General features: G+C 37.5%; 1 protein-coding gene across 5 annotated transcripts in view; it reads right to left on the reverse strand.

The window, feature by feature from the left end:
* LOC127435794 (mitochondrial inner membrane protease subunit 2) overlaps positions 1-19,438 on the reverse strand; it is a 139,829-nt gene that overhangs the window by 9,215 nt on the left and 111,176 nt on the right. For 2 of the 5 annotated variants that reach the window (XM_051689498.1, XM_051689499.1), the window contains exons 4-6: positions 13,157-13,222; positions 10,889-10,991; positions 4,100-8,635 (exon numbers count right to left, since the gene is read on the reverse strand). In XM_051689498.1, the coding sequence (XP_051545458.1) occupies positions 8,357-8,635; positions 10,889-10,991; positions 13,157-13,222 (448 nt within the window). In that variant the 3' untranslated portion in view covers positions 4,100-8,356. The other 3 variants (XM_051689501.1, XM_051689500.1, XM_051689502.1) reach the window with 3 other exon arrangements.

Here is a 19,438-nt window from a genome sequence, read left to right on the forward strand (position 1 = left end):
GCCAATGAAATATTTTAGCAGAGCATACATTTATATTCACTATAAAAAGTTCCATGACTTTTAAGATTTTATTTATTTCCAAGACTTTTCCAGGGCTTTCCATGACAGTGGGAACTCTGTATAATGTTAACATTTAGTGAAACTGCAGTAATTTGACAGTCCAACATTCAGCAAAGCCTTACGAAATGTATTGAATTAGCCAAATTTTACCAAAAGGATATGTATGTTCAGACTTAAGATTAAGTCCACATTTCATACAGAACCTAAGCCCATTTTAAATACAAAAAGAATTGCATAAAGTAGAATCAGGGGTGTAGATTCCGGAGGGGGTTGGGGAGAGGTAACCCCCCAAATAATCAAAACAAACAAGTACAACTCCCCCCCCCCCAAAATGGAAACATGTAAATGCTTCATACTGCCCCAAGGTACCAAAAAAAGCTTCATGAGAAAGATTCACAGTTCAACTTGCATCTACATCAACAACTGAAAGTGCACATCTCTTTGACTCTGTAAGGTAAATTCAATTTGGGCCTTCAATTTCCTCTTGTGGATTTGTAATGTGGTTGTCATGTTCAATAAGCGATTGCTTCCCCTGTGAAATAAGCTGCTATGACATGCTTGTTCCCCATGTCCTTCTAGAGAAGATTAAAAGCTTGATATTGAACTCATGTTTTGTCACTAAAGCAAGACATCTTGTTTACCCAGGATGAGAAGAGAACACAGAATGTCAGACATGAAAAGTATGTTTTCTCCATATATAGGTGATTCTTCAATTACAGGAACTTTTTTGACTCCTAGGAGGATAAAAAAAAAAAATTCTTCTTCACCCCCTCAAAAAAAAAAAAAAAAAAAAGAAAAAAAAAAAGAAAAATCATGTTTTAAAGAACAGATTAAACTTTTATTTCTAATTATCTTTTTCTAATTTTTAAGAGTGTTGAAATGTTGCATTTGCCATTGCATTTCTCGATTTTGTGCTTTTTTTCTTCTTCTCCCCTTTTCTCCCCAGTTTGGAATGCCCAATTCCCAATGCGCTCTAAGTCCTCATGGTGGCGTAGTGACTCGCCTCAATTCGGAGGACGAATCTCAGTTGCCTCTGCATCTGAGACTGTCAATCCGCTCATCTTATCACGTGGCATGTTGAGCGCGTTACTGCGGAGATGTGCCAGACGGGCTGGTTTGAGTGTTTCTGTAACTGCTGATCTCCTGGGATTTTCACGCACAACAGTCTCTAGAATTTACTCCGAATGGTGCCAAAAAAAAAATAAATAAATAAATATCCAGTGTGTGGCAGTTCTGTGGACGGAAATGCCTTGTTGATAAGAGAGGGCAACAGAGAATGGCCAGACTGGTTCGAACTGACAAAGTCTATGGTAACTCAGATAACCACTCTGTACAATTGTGGTGAGAAGAATATCATCTCAGAATGCTATTCTGAGATGCGGGTTGGCCCTGTTTTGTGTATATATATATATATATATATATATATATATATATATATATATATATACACACACACACACACACACACACTTACATACTAGAGCTTTCAGAAGTAACGCGTAAACGCATGCAATTAATTCAAGTTTAATGCATTAATTTTTCTTAATCACAATTAACGCATTTATAGTTAATACAGCATAAATCACCATAAACACTCGTTGGACTATGGAGGTACCTTTGTGATGTGTCCGCCCAGACTCATTATACAGACGCACACTTCACAACACACACACAACAGCACTGCGTGTCAGTGATCAAATGTAGAAAGGAGCTCTTAATGCTATTTGATGTACAAAACAAGCCCAGATGGAACTTGTGACAGAAATTATTTCAGAAGTATTTTTCAGCCTATATAAGGCACATTTAAATTACCACACAAACACATCAAGTCTGAAAATCCCCAAAATGCACAATGAGACATTTTTGTCTGCAAGCGCTTTTCATGTGGAGTTCAAAGTGGTGCTTGACGCTGGCGGAAACGTGTATCAAGGTATTCACGATTGCTGTAGCAAAGTGGATAGCCACCGTCTACTGGCTGTTTAATATTGTGGAGGAAGTGAGTTTAAGAGATTTAATGCCCATTGCAATGAATATGCAACCTATGAGGAAACAAGTTCTTTCAATTAGACAACCTCCCAGTTAGACTTTGGGAAATGTTTAATGTTACTGGAATTGGTGTTATTTTAGTGCATTTCTATCTTTATACTGTGAAAGGCTTTGTTTGGAAAATGTTAATAAAACATTATATTGTTGAATATTGTTTTGTTTTCTTTCCTTTTTTTGTAATTAAAAAGATTATCGACTGACAACACTATTTTCACAACATAAATTATACTGTATATTTATAAATGTAATAAAAAAAAGTTTAAAAGTCAGGGATATTCTGATTTGCAAAAAATACAAAATAAAAATAAGTAACAGCATTGCACATCTCTACCAGTTTGAAGATCAGTAATGTAAATAATTGTAAGATGTTTACATTATGCTCTGAGAGTAGCTTTTTTATGTGTCATAACCAAACAGGTTATTTTTCTGATAACTGTAATACAGAAACAATCAATTTATTTTTATTTCTACACATTTAAACTTAACTGGTTGATTAAGGTCATAAAACAGATCTTTATTCTTGTGATAAACATTTTAACATGGTGAAACAAGGTTTGAAGATTTGTCAAGATTTCAAGTAGTTAAAAGTGCCCCTAATAGAAGAATCACCCATACCCATGTATGCACCATTTCAAATAAAGAATTTTTAAGCTCTGCATGGCGGCAGCTCCATCATCTTCCGTTTCTGCAGTATCCTCAGATTTGTGCCTATTCCCTGGTGCACTTTAGCCCTAAGGCTGTCTTTGTTGATTTATGTTTGACTGCCATTGAACTCATCACAGCCTTGTATGAATATCGGTATTGACCTGTGGCCACTCACATTAAATTAGATCGACTTTATTCTTGCATGGTTCTACCTTCCCTCTTGGAGCAATCTGCAAATTCATAGATATGGCATTTAAGGACAAATTTATCTTAGGCATCATAAGATCAATAGAACATTGCAGCCAATTTTGCTTTTACATAGGGTTTGCGCATATGGAAATACTTTGTCCACAGCACAAAACAGGTGGTTATGTCAGATATACCACTAGTATAACACAAGCTATAATCTATAGGGGCTAAATTTGACGCTTAGGAAATCTACTGCAATAAAATGGAAGTTGGAAATATATTAGGATTTACTGCACTGCAAATCATCCAGATAGATGACTAGCATGTGACTTATAAATAACATCATGACCCTGATATGTCCTAAGCATCGAGCACAGGACATTTTGTTGGTCACTTGGTTTCTTCTTCTATTTTGCTGGGTAGCTCTGCTGACTGTTAAAACCTCATTAGTCCAAAATCCTGCTTCACATAACTGTTACTGTAAATGTCAATTATGCTCATATTGGCTGTTATTGTGTCATTGTGCAGCATTTTTGCTTTCAGTGTAGACAAACAAATTGTCGCTGAAAGCTTGTCAAGTAAATTGATCTTCTCATTGCCCATGAGACATTCTGTTTGAAAACTAATTGACTAACTAGTTTGTCAATAATGTGATAACACCATTTAAATGGCTGCCAAATATTTGTATTTTTTGGACACAATTGGCCATTAGAAATAAATAATTAATTAAATGATTGTATCCCATTGCATCGCATGTCTTTTAATAGTGAAAATTAAATAATGTAGTACCTTTATGCATTTGATCTTTAATTTGGACCAAAAACACAAACCTGCACAAGGGGTAAAGATTTGTACAATGGACAATAACTATTCAAGCTACTGCTGAAGAGCTCATTCCTGGGCACTGATCTGGTCCACATGGTTTCAACCAGAACATTTATATAGTCCATAATACAACTGGGCCATGCACATTATGGCTGACATAGTTAAATAATTGGCTTTTCAGTTCAGTCATCATAACTGTCCTCTCTTGCACCATTCCAATTTAAGAGGGGTCGTCGTTCAGGGGGAAGTGACGGCTCTATCCGCTGCCACCGACTGGGTGGCCAGATGATGTGAGACGCCCGACCGTGGACAAGACCAAGTGAAACCTGTGGGGATCAGAATCATCATGCTTTGGTGTATAGTACTACAAAGTTTAACCATTTTAAGTACCATGAAAAACTACATAAAATTAAATAAATAATTGATATGTAGAGGGAAAATTTTTTGATAGATAGTCGTTGGGCTTTTCACATATTCTTGCTCTTGTTTGGAGATGAGCTACCAGTTGAGGTCCTGTTCTTGTAGCTCAACTGGTACAGCATGGCGATAGCAATGCCAAGATCATGAGTTTGATTCCCAGGGAGCATGTAAACTGTTCAGTGTATACTTGTCAGTACAGTGAAATGGGACGTTCACACCAAACACGTTTTTGCGTCCAGTCTGGGCTGGTTTTCAATTGTTTTTCTATGTAAACATGCGCTAAACGAATGTCTACGACCGCTGCACCACATCTCGCCATTTTTTCCACATCCCAGCAGGAGCACTCCGTTATTTAGATGCCATGACCAAGTTATAAAAAACTTTGAGTTAAAAAACGCATCTTGAGAAACCTGTGTTCTGTTATATTTGTTGTGCAAGCTTTATTAGTGTAAGGACATGTTCGGCCTGAATGGCCCCTAAAGGCTGAAACCAACTCTACGAAAATATGTGAATGCAGGTGCTTCTAGCTCAAACTCGATTAGTGTGTTGTTGTGTTCCAAAATGTGTCAGATTGCAATTCATAACACATGTTGCATTCTCAACATTACTGCAAGGGGCGCTAAATTGGACATTAGAGTGAACTGTCCACTTTTAAGGAGATTTTTCGAGATTTGTGTCTCTGCCAGGGGCGTAGCACCAAATTTTTGGCCCTGGGTACAAAACTATTTTAGGGCCCCCTGACCCTGTACAAGTTTATAGTGGGGATAATATCCAGTATAAACGTTTTAGATGGATATTTAACAGTACTAATTCATAACTTTTTATTTTCAAACGTAAATATTATTTTAATCAAGCAATACATTATATAAAAAAACAAAACAAAAAACAAACCCTACTAACAAAATTATTTATTATGTATTATATAAATGTATGTTTGTTTAACATACATACATTTATGAGTTCTTGTTGGCAAAGTCACCATAACATTTCTGAAATGAGAAGAGTGCCAGGTTGTTCAGTCTATCCTGAGACATTTTTTGGTCTCAGGTAGTTTTAGAAAGTCTTAACTTGCTAACTGATATTTACACTGATTAATTTAACTTAAAATCAGGGCTTGGTATTGTTATGTATTTCCAGATTTGATTTGGTTCTGATTCACATTCTCTCAATTCGATTTTATTCTATATGGATTCATATACAGTAGCTCTATTTGTTACAATGTCCATTTAACTTAAATATGAAATAAATTATTTCTCAGCTCATGCTGTTAATTATGAAAGGACCTTCTAACCTTCTAGATAACCCCTTCTAGGTACAATTTGAAAATATACATTTTTCATCAAATTGGTTGCATATAATAATAATAATACATTTTATTTATAGGCATCTTTCACGACACACAAGGTCACCTTACAAACAGAACACAAAAAAGTCATCCTTGAAAGCTTCAACAATAACAACATTAAGCAAACAATACTATGATATATAATAAAACATTGGAAGATACAAATTATGAACTCAATGCATGCACAGTCATAAAAAAGCCTGTTTAAAAAGGTGAGTTTTAAGACGAGATTTAAAAGTATGAAGACTGTCACTGTTACGAATGTCCAGAGGAAGGGAATTCCATAAGTGAGGAGCAGTATAACTAAAGGCTCTAGACCCCATAGTGTTCAGATGAATACGTGGTATGACAAGAAGAGCTGACGAGGAAGATCTGAGGGTACAAGTAGGTGTATAAATATGAAAAAGATAAGAGAGGTATGAAGGAGTAAGATTGTTTTAGGCCTTGTAGGTAAGAAGCAAGATTTTGAAATCAATTCGGTACTTAACCGGAAGCCAATGCAAATGTTGAAGAACAGGTGAAATGTGTTCAATAGAGGGGGTTCTAGAAATGATTCGTGCAGCTGAGTTCTGGACAAGCTGAAGTTTATGAAGTTTGGAAGGAAGACCAGAGAGAAGAGCACTGCAGTAATCAATACATGATGTAACCAGTGCTTGAATGAATGGCAGTACTGTTCAATGTGAGTGAGGGACGAAGTAACGATTTAATATTATGTAAATGAAAGTATGCAGAGCGAGTTATATTATTAACATGAGCTTCAAAGGATAAGGTGCTATCAAGGATGACACTCAGACTCTTAACCTGTGGTGAAGGTTATAAAGTCATTATATTGCATCAATAAATGTCTGAAAACTGCATTTGTTATTTTGCATATATATTTGTTACATGTTTATTGTTTACATGCATACACTGTAAATTGTTCTATTTACATTGATACTCAGAACACATGCTAAATTGTTACAGTCTCTTTAAATAGACAACGCATCTAAAAGCAAATTCAGTTGATTTTTTTCTTCACATATTCTTTTGGTGGCTTAATGTGAGGAAAATTTCACATGTATCTTATGGATTTCAGGAAAAAAATAACATTTAGGCATCATGGATAAACATCTGACGGTAAATTTTGCACTGAAGTAAAATATGTTTATACAGTAGATGCGTGAGCAGCGGCAGATGTTGACAGTTTGATTTGAATTGTGCACGTCACTTTATTAAACAAGCCTCTGATTGTTGTTCACTGTTTAATGAAAAGCATGTAATGATGCAGTTGCTAATAATGCTACCTACCACCTGGTGAATATTTCCGTTTTATTTTCTTGCCAAAAGCAATTGTTGAAAGTGTTAATTTTGTGCATAAGTACTTGTGTAAAGTATGTTTCTGGCCTAAGTCACTTCGGATAAAAGCGTCTGCCAAATGCAGAATTGTAAATTGTAGCTACGTTCAGAACTGCAGTGCTGGGTCAATTTGCTTAAGCACATACCAGCTGGAAGAAGAATTAGACAGTGCAGATGCTCTTTTTTTTTTCTCCCCAATTTGGAATGCCCAATTCCCAATGCGCTCTAAGTCCTCGTGGTGGTGTAGTGACTCGCCTCAATCTGGGTGGCGGAGGACGAATCTCAGTTGCCTCCGCGTCTGAGACCGTCAATCTGAACATCTTATCACGTGGCTTGTTAAGCGCATTCCCACGGAGACATAGCGCGTGTGGAGGCTTCATGCCAGCCACCGTGGCATCCACACACAACTCACTACGCACCCCACCGAGAGCGCACCACATTATAGCGACCACGATGTGACTCTACTCTCCCTAGCAACTGGGCCAATTTGGTTGCTTAGGAGACCTGGCTGGAGTCACTCAGCACACCCTGGGATTCGAACTCGCGAACTCCAGGGGTGGTAGTCAGCGTCTTTACTCGCTGAGCTACCCAGGCCCCATGCAGATGCTCTTTTAATTTACTGAATACAAAGCAATATATCTCTAGCTCGAAGAGAGTAGTACCGTGTTGCATTTCATAGCTAGAGGGATGTGGGAGAGATTCCAGCAAGCTCCCAAACATTTCGATTTAGAGGTTATTGTAAATATCTGCGGGGTTTGGAAGAATTTGAAGGGGTGATAATGAAATCACCCATGGGGGATGATATGGACCATTTGGATCATTTGGTTTAACAGCATGACAAAATCTTAGTATCAGTTGAAAGCATTATGTACAAGCACTGGTGTCTGTGATCTTTGAGTAGACCCTTACTAAGGCCGGTCTTGAAGGCTTAAGCCCGAATTGAATCAAATGTGTGACATTTTACAGTGTTTTGTGGACAAAAAATAAATGAAACAAAATAAAAAATATATAGGCTCAAGAACAGTCAGGATTTTGTGACCTGACTCACAATCAGTGCTTTGCCAAATGTTGGAGTCATGTCAGTATTTCAGAATTAAAATATTTCAAACAACGCAATTTAATGTCTATACAGAATTGAAGACAATGTGAATTGCTGTTTGAAACTAATTTTACTTACAAAATGTAGGGTGGGACTAATTTTATACATCGAGAATTGTTTGGGTGGTGAAAAATGGGTGTTACATACCTGAAAGGAGCCAGACATGAACGTTTGCTAGAATACCTAAATCGCTACTTGGTTAATGGTTAACATTAAGAGATGTCAGCGGAAAAGGAAAGTCAATCCAGATGAAGAGCAAGTTATCAGATTTTAAGTAAAGAATACAAAAGGTAATGTTTTTAATAACATACACTGATGAATTATTCACGATAAGAGCAGAAATGTGCATTAAAGTAAATAGGGTCAGTTTTATTTTATGTTGACTCTATGGATCAATCTACAATCTGAGAAATATCTAAATGGTGCATAGATTGTCTTGAAAAGCCATAAAGTGAAAAAAGGACAGACTTTTCTTCCTTACACACACACACAAACAAGCACACACATCTTGGTGCATCATACATCAAGTGAAGGTAACACTGCAGTCTGCAGTGACAAAAGCGAAAGCAATTGCCTGAAACATCCAACAAGAATATTTGCTTAGTGATATATGACCTGACGGTCTTCCGGTGAATACATCTCACACACCACTGTATGTTCTGGCCTGGTCTCTAGGGAAAACCAAAAGTATTTTGGGGTAATGGATGTGAAACAATAATAAAAGAGACTTGGGAAATTTGTGGTTCAGTGAGAGACTTATTCATTTTCTTTCTTACAAGTAGCATCGTTAAAATCTGCATGAGGTCAAACACTTGAAACTTCAGCGAGTTGCACAACTGTAGAAACTGAAGCTACACAACAAAGTCAGTGACTACATGGACAGGACAACTGTTCTAAAAAGCTTGTTTGGCTTTTACAGTCCACTGATTCTTGAAAAATGGGACAAATTGTGACTACTTGTCTACAATTGTGAATTCAGAACACAAGCTTCGAATTACTGCCTGTGAGTGCAGATTGCAACATTCAACTTCAAATTTTTATTTTACAAGTTTTCACATTGGTGCTGTAAGTTTCAACTTACGAGTACACATATTTATTGTACAAGTTCTCAAATCCAAATATGCAAGCTCTCGAGTTTTGCTACTGATTTACCTTCATAAGAAACACCGGAAAAACTAAATAGCTTCTGCATTTAACGTGTGATATGCAAAATATGGTTATTTTGTCAACACATTTACATCTACATTTATTCATTTGACAGACGCTTTTATCCAAAGCAAATTACAAAAGAGTAAAACAAAAGCGAATCATCTTAAGGAGACAGTGGTATGAAAAGTGCCATATAACAAAGTTTCACTAGCATCAGAATAGTATTCAAAACAGATTAAAAGTGCAACAGGAATTGTTTTTTTTATTTTTTTTTTATTTTTTATTAATGACTGGTTAAGTGCTCATGGAAAAGATGTGTTTTTAGTCATTTTTTTAAGACAGAGAGTGAGTCAGCTTCACGGATGGAGTTGGGAAGGTCATTCCACCATCGTGGTGTGATGAAGCTGAAAGTCCGGGAAAGTGTTCTGGTGCCTCTGTGTTGGTACAACAAGGCGACGTTCCTTAGCCGATCACAGGCTTCTAGTGGGCACGTAGCTCTGCAGAAATTATTTTAGGTATGCTGGAGCAGACCCAGTGACTCTTCTGTATGCCAGCATCAGAACCTTGAATTTGATACGTGCATCAACTGGCAGCCAGTGGAGAGAGACAAGGAGTGGTGTAACGTGCTCATTTTGGTTCATTAAAGACCAGACGTGCTGCTGCATTCTGGATAATTTGCAGGGGTCTAATTGCACATGCAGGGAGGCCTGCAATGAGAGCGTTACAGTAGTCCAGTCTAGTTATGACAAGTGACTGGACAAGCAGTTGTATGGCATGTTCAGAAAGGAAGGCTCAGCTTTTGACCCTGTCAGAATTTCTCTCAGTCTGACTGAGATGTCAATTCAATAAATAGAGCTAAAAACTAGTTTAAAACCATTGTGTATTTTCAGTTCATTCATTCATTAAAGTGAATTGCCAGATTTGTATGTATCATAAAAAATAACTGACACATTCACATAAAGGGAAGGACAAACACACATTTTGTGAGAAAAAGGAAGAAGAAAGAGATTGGATCCAAACATAAATATCCATTTAACAGATTAATCCAAAATAATTCCATAAAGGAACATTTATTTTTCAGTTCTGTAGCCTGTTTTGTCCCAGTACTCAAGAATCGTGGAGTCCTAACACAAATCAGCAAAAACATTTAAAACCTAAAAAGGACAAATCTCAGTCATAGATCTTGACACTACAAATTATTGCAGTGAGTCATGTCACAGTCTGAGTGGATGAGCAGAGAGTTGAGATGGGAGAAAGAATAACTATTTAATAATGTATCTGAGCAGCTGTGCAGCAAAGAAGCTTCTTCAAAGAACCCATAATATCTCAATGTCTATACATTACAGAGCACACCAGGGTATTCAAGCATATCAAGGCTGTTAACACTGTCCCAAGAAAGCAGCAATCTTAGTCCGTATTTGTTGAATTTTTTATAAATGGTTCTATTTGTGGCTAAATCTGCCTATGGTGGTGGCGTCTGGCAAAGATCCTTTGAACCGTTTTCGGAGATCACCTCTGTTTCTCATCATATGCCTTCAGAATGTCTGGAATACGACGTAGGAGATGCATGTACTAATTCTATGATATTTTTGGGCCTTTAGTGAGGTACTATCCACTGCCATTGTATTGAATATACAGTCCGCTATATTCATTAAAACATCCACTTTTTGTTTTTCGAATAAGAAAGAAAAGTTTAATACATAGGGCAATGAGCAATGGTAATAGTGATGGCTAGTAGATGGCTAATTGTGGTGCCTATGTGATTATTTGATTACCGGTCCAAATGTGTTGCTGTCAAAACTGTGGCCATGATGATCCCCCTCAATCCACAGATGTCCATCTGGAACTCTTACATAACGGTTTTTATATCCCAGAGTCCTGATGAAGGAAATAAAATGATACAGTATGTTAACACAGTAATGCTTTCTGATTACTCTTAATGCCTTAAAAATGTTTCATTATCAGTTGTTTATGTTACAGCTGACCAGCTGCATGTATCCACCAATGCTTAAAGTCTTTGTTTTATATTTAAGATGACTTTCTGACATGGCAATAGCTCATATCTGTTGCAGGCGATTCTGTGAGTATTCTTTTTTTTCTCCCAATTTGGAATGCCCAATTCCCAATGTGCTCTAAGTCCTCGTGGTGGCATAGTGACTCGCCTCAATCCGGGTGATGGAGGACGAATCTCAGCTGCCTCCACGTCTGAGACCGTCAACCCACACATCTTATCACGTGGCTTGTTGAGCGCGTTACCGCGGAGATATAGCACGTGTGGAGGCTTCACGCCATCCACCGTGGCATCCACGCACAACTCACCACGCGCCTAACTGAGAGCGAACCACATTATAGCAATCACGAGGAGGTTACCACGTGTGACTCTACCCTCCCTAGCAACCGGGCCAATTTGGTTGCTTAGGAGACCCGGCTGGAGTCACTCAGCTAGCGAACTCCAGGGGTGGTAGCCAGCGTCTTTACCACTGAACTAACCAGGCCCCCGATTCTGTGAGTATTCTTGTGCAATAGGGTAGAAAGATTTTTGCAGATTCCGTAAGAGCAGGGCCATTACCACCATAGACATTGAGGGGGATATATTATGACATATAGGGGTTAACTATCCCTCCCCCTAGTATTCAGATTAGAAGTCAATATGGGGTTTTCAGTGACTGATTCTTAAGTGTTTACATTTGGTTCCCAAATCTTTGGTTATTTGGCTGAATACTTGTATAAGAGCCACCTAAAAATTTCACTTGTAGTACTTTACCATACTAATGTAAATAAATTGTTAATTCATGAGATGAAATTTGGTGTGTATAAGATGTTAGTCACATTACAATACCTGATATAGCAAATCATACCAGCCATAACTCTATTGTAACCACAACTCTACCTATACTATATGGCCCAAAGTATGTGGACACCCAAACATCAAACTCACATGTGCATTCACAAGTTGATTCATAAGGGTCCAAGAGTTTTTTTTTTTAAGATGTTCCTATCTGCCAGAAAACCTCTAGTCCTTCGTGAAAATAATCTCTAAAAGCCATCACACCAAGGATATCCCAAGATCACCTTGAGATGTAGTTGTTGGCCATGAATGGTTTGATGAGTAACATTAATGTTTAATGACACTTATGGCTAAATGGTGCATTTGTGCAATACATGCATTTAAAGAGGAACAAGACTGAAATAGCATGCTTAATAAGCTCAGACAGATCCTTCTATGGGTTTGTCTGGTGCTACAGAGGCCTGTTTAGTATGGGTAAATGCATTTAGGCAATATCATCGCCATTATACTATAAGTTGTTACAACCTTGGATTGTCACAGTCTAAACAATCCAGGAACCAGTTTAATACCATAATGCCATTTAGATCAGTGGTTCTCAACTGGACTTCAGAACCCAAATTTTACATTGTACATCAAATGGCGACCCAATACCAAAATTATTAATCATGCAAAAGTAAAAAAAAAAAAAAAAATCAATGAACCATGAACTGCATAAGCCTAACAATATGCAAAATTATTAATATGACTGAATAGGAAAACCAACAATTTTGTAAATTAATAAACAAGAGCATTTACTTCTGAACTTGAAATTAATGTAGTCTGGGTTGTATTTTCTGTTACATTGTAGAGTTTTGCTCATGGATTTCGAGGATGAGGGCATGTCACGTAACCCATCCATGGTGGTATCTACAAAACCTAATTTGGCTTCTAATAAGTAAAAAAGGATTTTTCACCAAATTATACAGTTTCACTGGACGTACGGCCTTTGACATCAACGACAAAAGATATGGGAAACATTTTCTCATTCCTTGTAAAAGTTCATGCATGATTATATGGTTAGTTGCATATTATTGTTTGCATTTAGCATAGTTTTTCTCTTGCTGTCTGCAAGACCCAATCAGAACCGACCTGCAACTCATATTGGGTTGAGACCCATCAGTTGAAAGCCACTGATCTAGGGCATAAAGTCTATAAACAATTTTACAGTTGGACATATAATAGTTTTTACCAGACTGACACAACTATTAACACTTACTTGATGAAGTCACCTTCAACCCCAATGACTCGTTTGATGATCTTCTGCTGAGGATTCTTTGGGCTCCTACAGAAGGACACATGAGAACAGGTATGAGATGGCAGTGCTGGAACATTTGCATACTGATGATAGAAATGCTCTTGGTTTATTTGAGAATGCTGTCGAGCTCAGTGGATTATGGTGCATTAGGTCCTATTTTCTGAGAGCAGATGGGTCTTATCTGCTGGAGTCAAGAGAAAGCTCCATAAAATTTCAAAACTCCTGATTTGGGAGTGCAATATTACTAGATATAATTTCAGTAGATTTAGTTCTTAGCATAATCTGTTTTATGGACATTTCTTAAAATTATGAACATAGGTACGAAGACCACAGCAAAAAATAGAAGAAAATTATGCTTAAAGTGATGGTTAAAAATTCATCATTTACTCAACCTCATGCCATTCCAGATGTATACGACTTTCTTTCTTCAGCAGAACACAAAAGAAGATTTTTAGAAAAATATATCAACTTTATAGGTCCATACAATGCAAGTGAATAATGGCCAGACCTTTTAAGCCCCAAAAATCAAATAATGGCAGCATAAAAGAAATCCATATGACTCCAGTGGTTTAATATATGTCTTCTGAAGCAGTGCAATCACTTTGGGTGAGAAACAGATCAATATTGACATCATTTTTTACTATAAATCTCCAGTTAGAATTTCACTTTCAGAATGTGAAAATGAAAGTGGACATTTATAGTAACAAAGGACGTAATTTTTGATCTGTTTCTCACCCAGACATATCATATCGCTTCTCAAGACATATTTATACACTGATGTCTTATGGATATGGATTAATTTTATGCTGCCTTTATGTTCTTTTTGAAGCTTAAAAGGTCTGGTAACCATTCACTTGCATTGAAAGAAGAAAGAAAGTCATATACATATGGAATGGCATGAGGGTGAGTAATTGATGAGAGAATTTTTTTATTTTTTAGGTGAACTATCCCTTTAAAGCTATCTATTTGAGCAGTATGTCTTCTTCTGATGGTAAAAATATGTATATTTAAGAAATATCACATGAGCAAGAGTACTGCTGAACTGAATATTAGCATGGCTGTTATTCAGGCTGTTATTGGCCCGGTTGCTAGGGAGGGTAGAGTCACATGGGGTAACCTCCTCGTGGTCGCTATAATGTGGTTCGTTCTTGGTGGGGCACACGGTGAGTTGAGCGTGGATGCCGCGGTGGATGGCGTGAAGCCTCCACACGCGCTATGTCTCCGTGGCAACGCGCTCCACAAGCCACGTGATAAGATGCGCGGGTTGATGGTCTCAGACGCGGAGGCAGCTGGGATTAGTCCTCCACCACCCGGATTGAGGCGAATCACTACGCGACCACGAGGACTTAAAAGTGCATTGGGAATTGGGCATTCCAAATTGGGTGAAAAAAAGGGGAAAAATCCAAAAAAATAAATAAATAAATAAATAAATGTAGTGATACAAACAGTGAAGCATCCCAGTGTTGTTATATTAAATATCAGCACTCTCGTATCAGCGCTTGCCCAATCAGGGAACTTATTGTTTTAGATCAATTATATATAAGTCATTGTTCACACTCTGCCGGAGCTTGCGTCCACATTTAGATAAAAAAAAAACGTTGCGTCGAATACAATAGCCTTGCATCAAAAAGCCTTAGAGGCCATTCAAACTGTTCACTTTTTGGCGTAAAAAAGCTAGGCTCAGCGTAACGAATGGAACAGAACGTAGGCACTTGTGGCACAAGATGTTAAAAAACTGTGAGATGTAGCGCAACGCTCAAAAATGTCCATTTAGCATATTTTAACATAGAAAAACAATTAAAAAACAGAGCAGACAAATGCTAAAATGTGTTTGTTGTGAATGGTATTCCTATTCGATGTGAACAGCCCTTAGAAATAATTTTTCAGGTAGTCCTGGGGTAAAACTTTACTATTCTGTTACATAAGACTGTTTTTTGTACTGATTCCAGTCAAAGTTATCTTCTATTTGTCAGGTCAGGTTTCTGTAAGTGTTCCATCTGTAGATTTCCACTCCAAGTGTGTCTCAATTGTGTTAAAATTGTTTGGCATCTCATGCTGAATGCTCTTGCCAAAAGTCATTTTGCAGAGGGCATGGAAAAATTAATCAAAATCTATTTTTGTTTCTCAGGACAAACTGTTCCACCAATTTTGACTAGATCCCCCACAACATTACCTAAAATGACCCAGACTGTGATTTAGCAACCGTGTCTACTAGGACTTTGCAAACATCCATCGATGGACTTTTCATCTCATCCGTCCCTGAAACTTTCTGCCACTGGTTGTCACTTGTCATGCTTTATGGAATTTCACATACGGTAATCTTTTCTGCTTGTTGCCTTTCCGCTAGAACAGTTTCTCAGCTACAACACGCCCTACAGGACTTCTTATAAGATGACTTCCCTATGTTGAAGTGTGTACTTTGATGCCAGATGACTCACAAATGCTGAGCAAGCACATCACAGGAAATTGCCTAGTTTCTTCAGATTACTTTTTGGCAGTTTGAACATCACATCTTAAAATTCAGGTGCACTGAGGAGCCAAAACTGTGTGCCTGGAGCTAATACATCTTACATGATATTAATCATAAATTCTACAATGATTCTTGCAATGCTATATAGTAAAAAAAATAAAAAAATAAAACTAAACGGTACACTTAAACGTGATGCGTGTAATTTTTGCAAATCCACCTAGTGATACTATTGCCGCAGAAGTTACACACCTAACATTTAAAGAAACTCAAAAGATACACCCTTTTCAGTTAAGCAGTGGATTTTCTTTTGACATACATCACATCAAGCTTCCTGTCTAAAACCTATGCAGCGTTAAAGCTTCAGACAGCATTAACGCAGTGTCCATCATTCATATACACACACACCTCCTCTGCAGCAGTCCTGATGCGCATCTACAGGACTAGATATTGTTAGTGTTTATCTCAAGTGTTACATATGGCAATCTGGAAGAATATATTCTGATTCGTCAAACAGAGTTTGCAGTGAAGGGCCGTTTATGCAAGAACATCAGTTGTAAGTGTTAAGCCTTACTTCACTTACAAAAAATACCATGGTACTGCCATGGTTTTTTGTACATGTACTATGGTACTGCCACTTGTTTTTGTATTCTTGGACGTACATAAATAAACTTCAAAGTAAAATTTCAGTACCATGGTAGATATTAAATTATCACTATAGTACAACCACAGAGCAACCTGGTCTCACAGAATCACATTACTATACCTACATTTTTTCAAAATGATTTTTACATGGCTTCTTGTACGTATCACGGCAGTTTCCTGTTGAAATGAGCACTTCACACAAATCAGAAGTAAAACGGCAGCTTATAAATTCATAAACACTTACTTTTTACCCTGTTCCTCACACAATAACCTAGTTTCCATCCACTTTTCGTACTGTTTTGTTATCGTCAAAGTAAAATGCATAAAAAGAATGTTTGCAAAATTTGCCGTCTTCTGCCTGTTTCCATTCAAATGGCTTTTTATCAACAAAAATGGTGTGCATGATGATGTCATGCTTAAAAAAACACTTTGTCGCATATGTTTTGGTTTATCGCAAAATAAATCTGCCCTTAAGCCATTTTTGGGGAGAGTATTGAGACAATTCATTGAAATTAGCCAGCTTACTGTCATTTTACTTTCACAAATAAATGCAATCAGAAGATGAGGAATTGCAATCAAAAGGGAACAGTTGCCCTTCTGTTAGGACTGTAATATTGGTCCTGATGTTGCGCCTATCACAGATTGCCACCGGTTCCAACCCAAAAGTGAATCGTCATGGCCCTGTTCAAGCTGGCAACCTGCACCAAGTAGTGGGGGAAACTTTCGGTCTAGTATAAGGACCATCCATCAATGAGTAAATGCTGTGTGCACATCTATTAAAACCCCTTATACTCTGGTGCATTTTTGGTCTGCCGCCCGCAATTTTTCACACTCAAATTTAAAAGCTCAGCATTCACACATACTGTGGACTAATTGCAAAAATTGGTCTAATTTTCCAGAGAACCGCCCAAATAAAATAAAAAACTCTAATTATTCATAAATATTATTGTATGTGTTTATAATATTGTTTTGAAAAAATATTTGTCGTAAATTTGTAAACATGTAATTCTGGTTCTGTTCACTCAATCTCACTTTGAAAGGTCTCATTTTATTTCACTAGGTGGCAGAAAGCGTTAGAAAAAAGATTTTTTTGTCTATCACATTCCATCACAATATACAGATCCGAAATGTAGGTGGCGCTCTAACACATTTTAGCCCTCAAATATGTGCTCATCCATAGACATTCAGTTTAATTTTCAGTTCAAGCACCACCCTTAATGTTTCATTGAATATCTTAGGCTCTGAGTGGACTAGAAGCTCCTTCTAGAAGTCATTTGTAAGCTGAGATCCTCCCCTTTGAGATGTTTTATCATCAGTAGTCGAAAACATATTTTCTGATGATTTGTTTAGCATGCTTTTCCTTCTGGATGGCATTTTTTGTTCTGGACAACTAAGATATAACATTGGATTATTCAGCCAAGCAAGCTCACAGACATGTAAACAATGGCAAATGTTTTAGAGAACTTCCTAAGGTAAAAGCAGATATAAAGTTTTTAGGTATTTGGGGAAGTTATCAAAGCAGTTATCAAAGCCTAAAAGAGACATTTGTATTTGATAACTTACAGAAATCATATTTTACTTTGTGATTCTTTTGAAAATCTTTCGAACTGTGGTATTACGGCAACACAATTTACTGTGAAGTCACATTCCTGAAAGTGAGAGCTTTCATTTGATATGCAATACCTGTCAAAAGTTTTGAAAGACTTACTCATTCTTTATTATAATTCCCACCCCCCCCCCCCACCCCACATTTTAGAATAATAGTAAAGTCATCAAAACTATGGAATAACATAAATAGAACTATGGGAATTATGTTGTGACTAAACAAAATCCAAAATAAATCAAAACTGTGTTATATTTTAGCATCTTCAAAGTAGTCACCCTTTGCCTAGAAGGAGTGCCAACTCAAATATCTCGTATCATGCACTGAGATATTTGTGTTGGCACTCCAGGAAGTGTCATGACGCAGATGTGTTTGCAGCATCACATCTGTGCAGATATGCTGTTAAGACCAGTCCATAACAGTGCGAGTAATGCTTCACGTACAATAAATTGGCTTTCAAGGATGTATACCTTGTCGTCATGATTTACACAGGCTAACGATTGGGGTAAATTCTGTCATGTGACTCTATAGTTTTGCGTTAATGCCAATTTTCTTGACAAAAAGTGTTTCCAATCCAGTTTTTCGCAACATCTGAAGTATCAACATAGAGTTTATGCACTAGAGTTAAAAGGAAAATATTATATCGACACATGACTTTTAAGCTGATACATTAATGATTGCATAACCATTACATAACCAACTACATTTACAAGTTTATTCTGAGCATGATCAAGTTGCAAAGTAGCTCAACTGAGTGTTGCACTTGCGATGCAAAGGAACGGGATAGGAGTTTTAAAGAGCACAAGAATGTAGAAGGATGACAACATTTTGTGGGTATTTCAGCAATTGCATTTTCATGTCACATTTTCTTTTTATGACACTATCAGTTAAGTTTAGGGTTTAGAGTTGAAAGGTAAATTTTGTCAATTTAAATCTAGATAGAGCTTTAACCTTAAAAACCTCATCTGTGTGTTGGGCCTCATGTATTCAGATAGAAGACAAAGGCAGGCCTTACACAGTCGTAAAACCTGAGGCCCACACACAAAGTCATAAATCTTACTGATAAAAATGCGCCAAAATCAAAGAAAGGGAGTCCAAAACAGACTACAAATCCCATGAAGCCTTGCTCACTAAAGGATCGAACTCTCAACTCCTATTGGATGAGGCACACAACAGAACGGCCCTCAACCATGACGTCATCGGGAGTAGAAATAACTCTGAGACCCTTCCGGGCGTTGCTTCCAGCAACTTTGCTCGCCGTGTGTAGATGCAGCTCATCGCTGCTCTCAGGTGTGGCCTTGTGGCACAAGGAAGTAACGTTTGACTTGAAACTGTGGCCATACAATCTCCATCTCGCTTGACGAGTTGAGATTACTCTTTCCACCGAACACTCTAACGGATCCGAAGGAGACTGCCGAGCAATCCGCATCTTCATCCGTTTGCCTGCAGAAGTGAAGAGAAAAAGATTTCTCTTCCTTCTTCAATCAAGTCGACGTTGCAGATTTCTCCGCCAGCCCGCCGAGAATCA

The sequence above is a fragment of the Myxocyprinus asiaticus genome, chromosome 46 (assembly GCF_019703515.2).
Source record: "Myxocyprinus asiaticus isolate MX2 ecotype Aquarium Trade chromosome 46, UBuf_Myxa_2, whole genome shotgun sequence".
NCBI lineage: Eukaryota > Metazoa > Chordata > Actinopteri > Cypriniformes > Catostomidae > Myxocyprinus > Myxocyprinus asiaticus.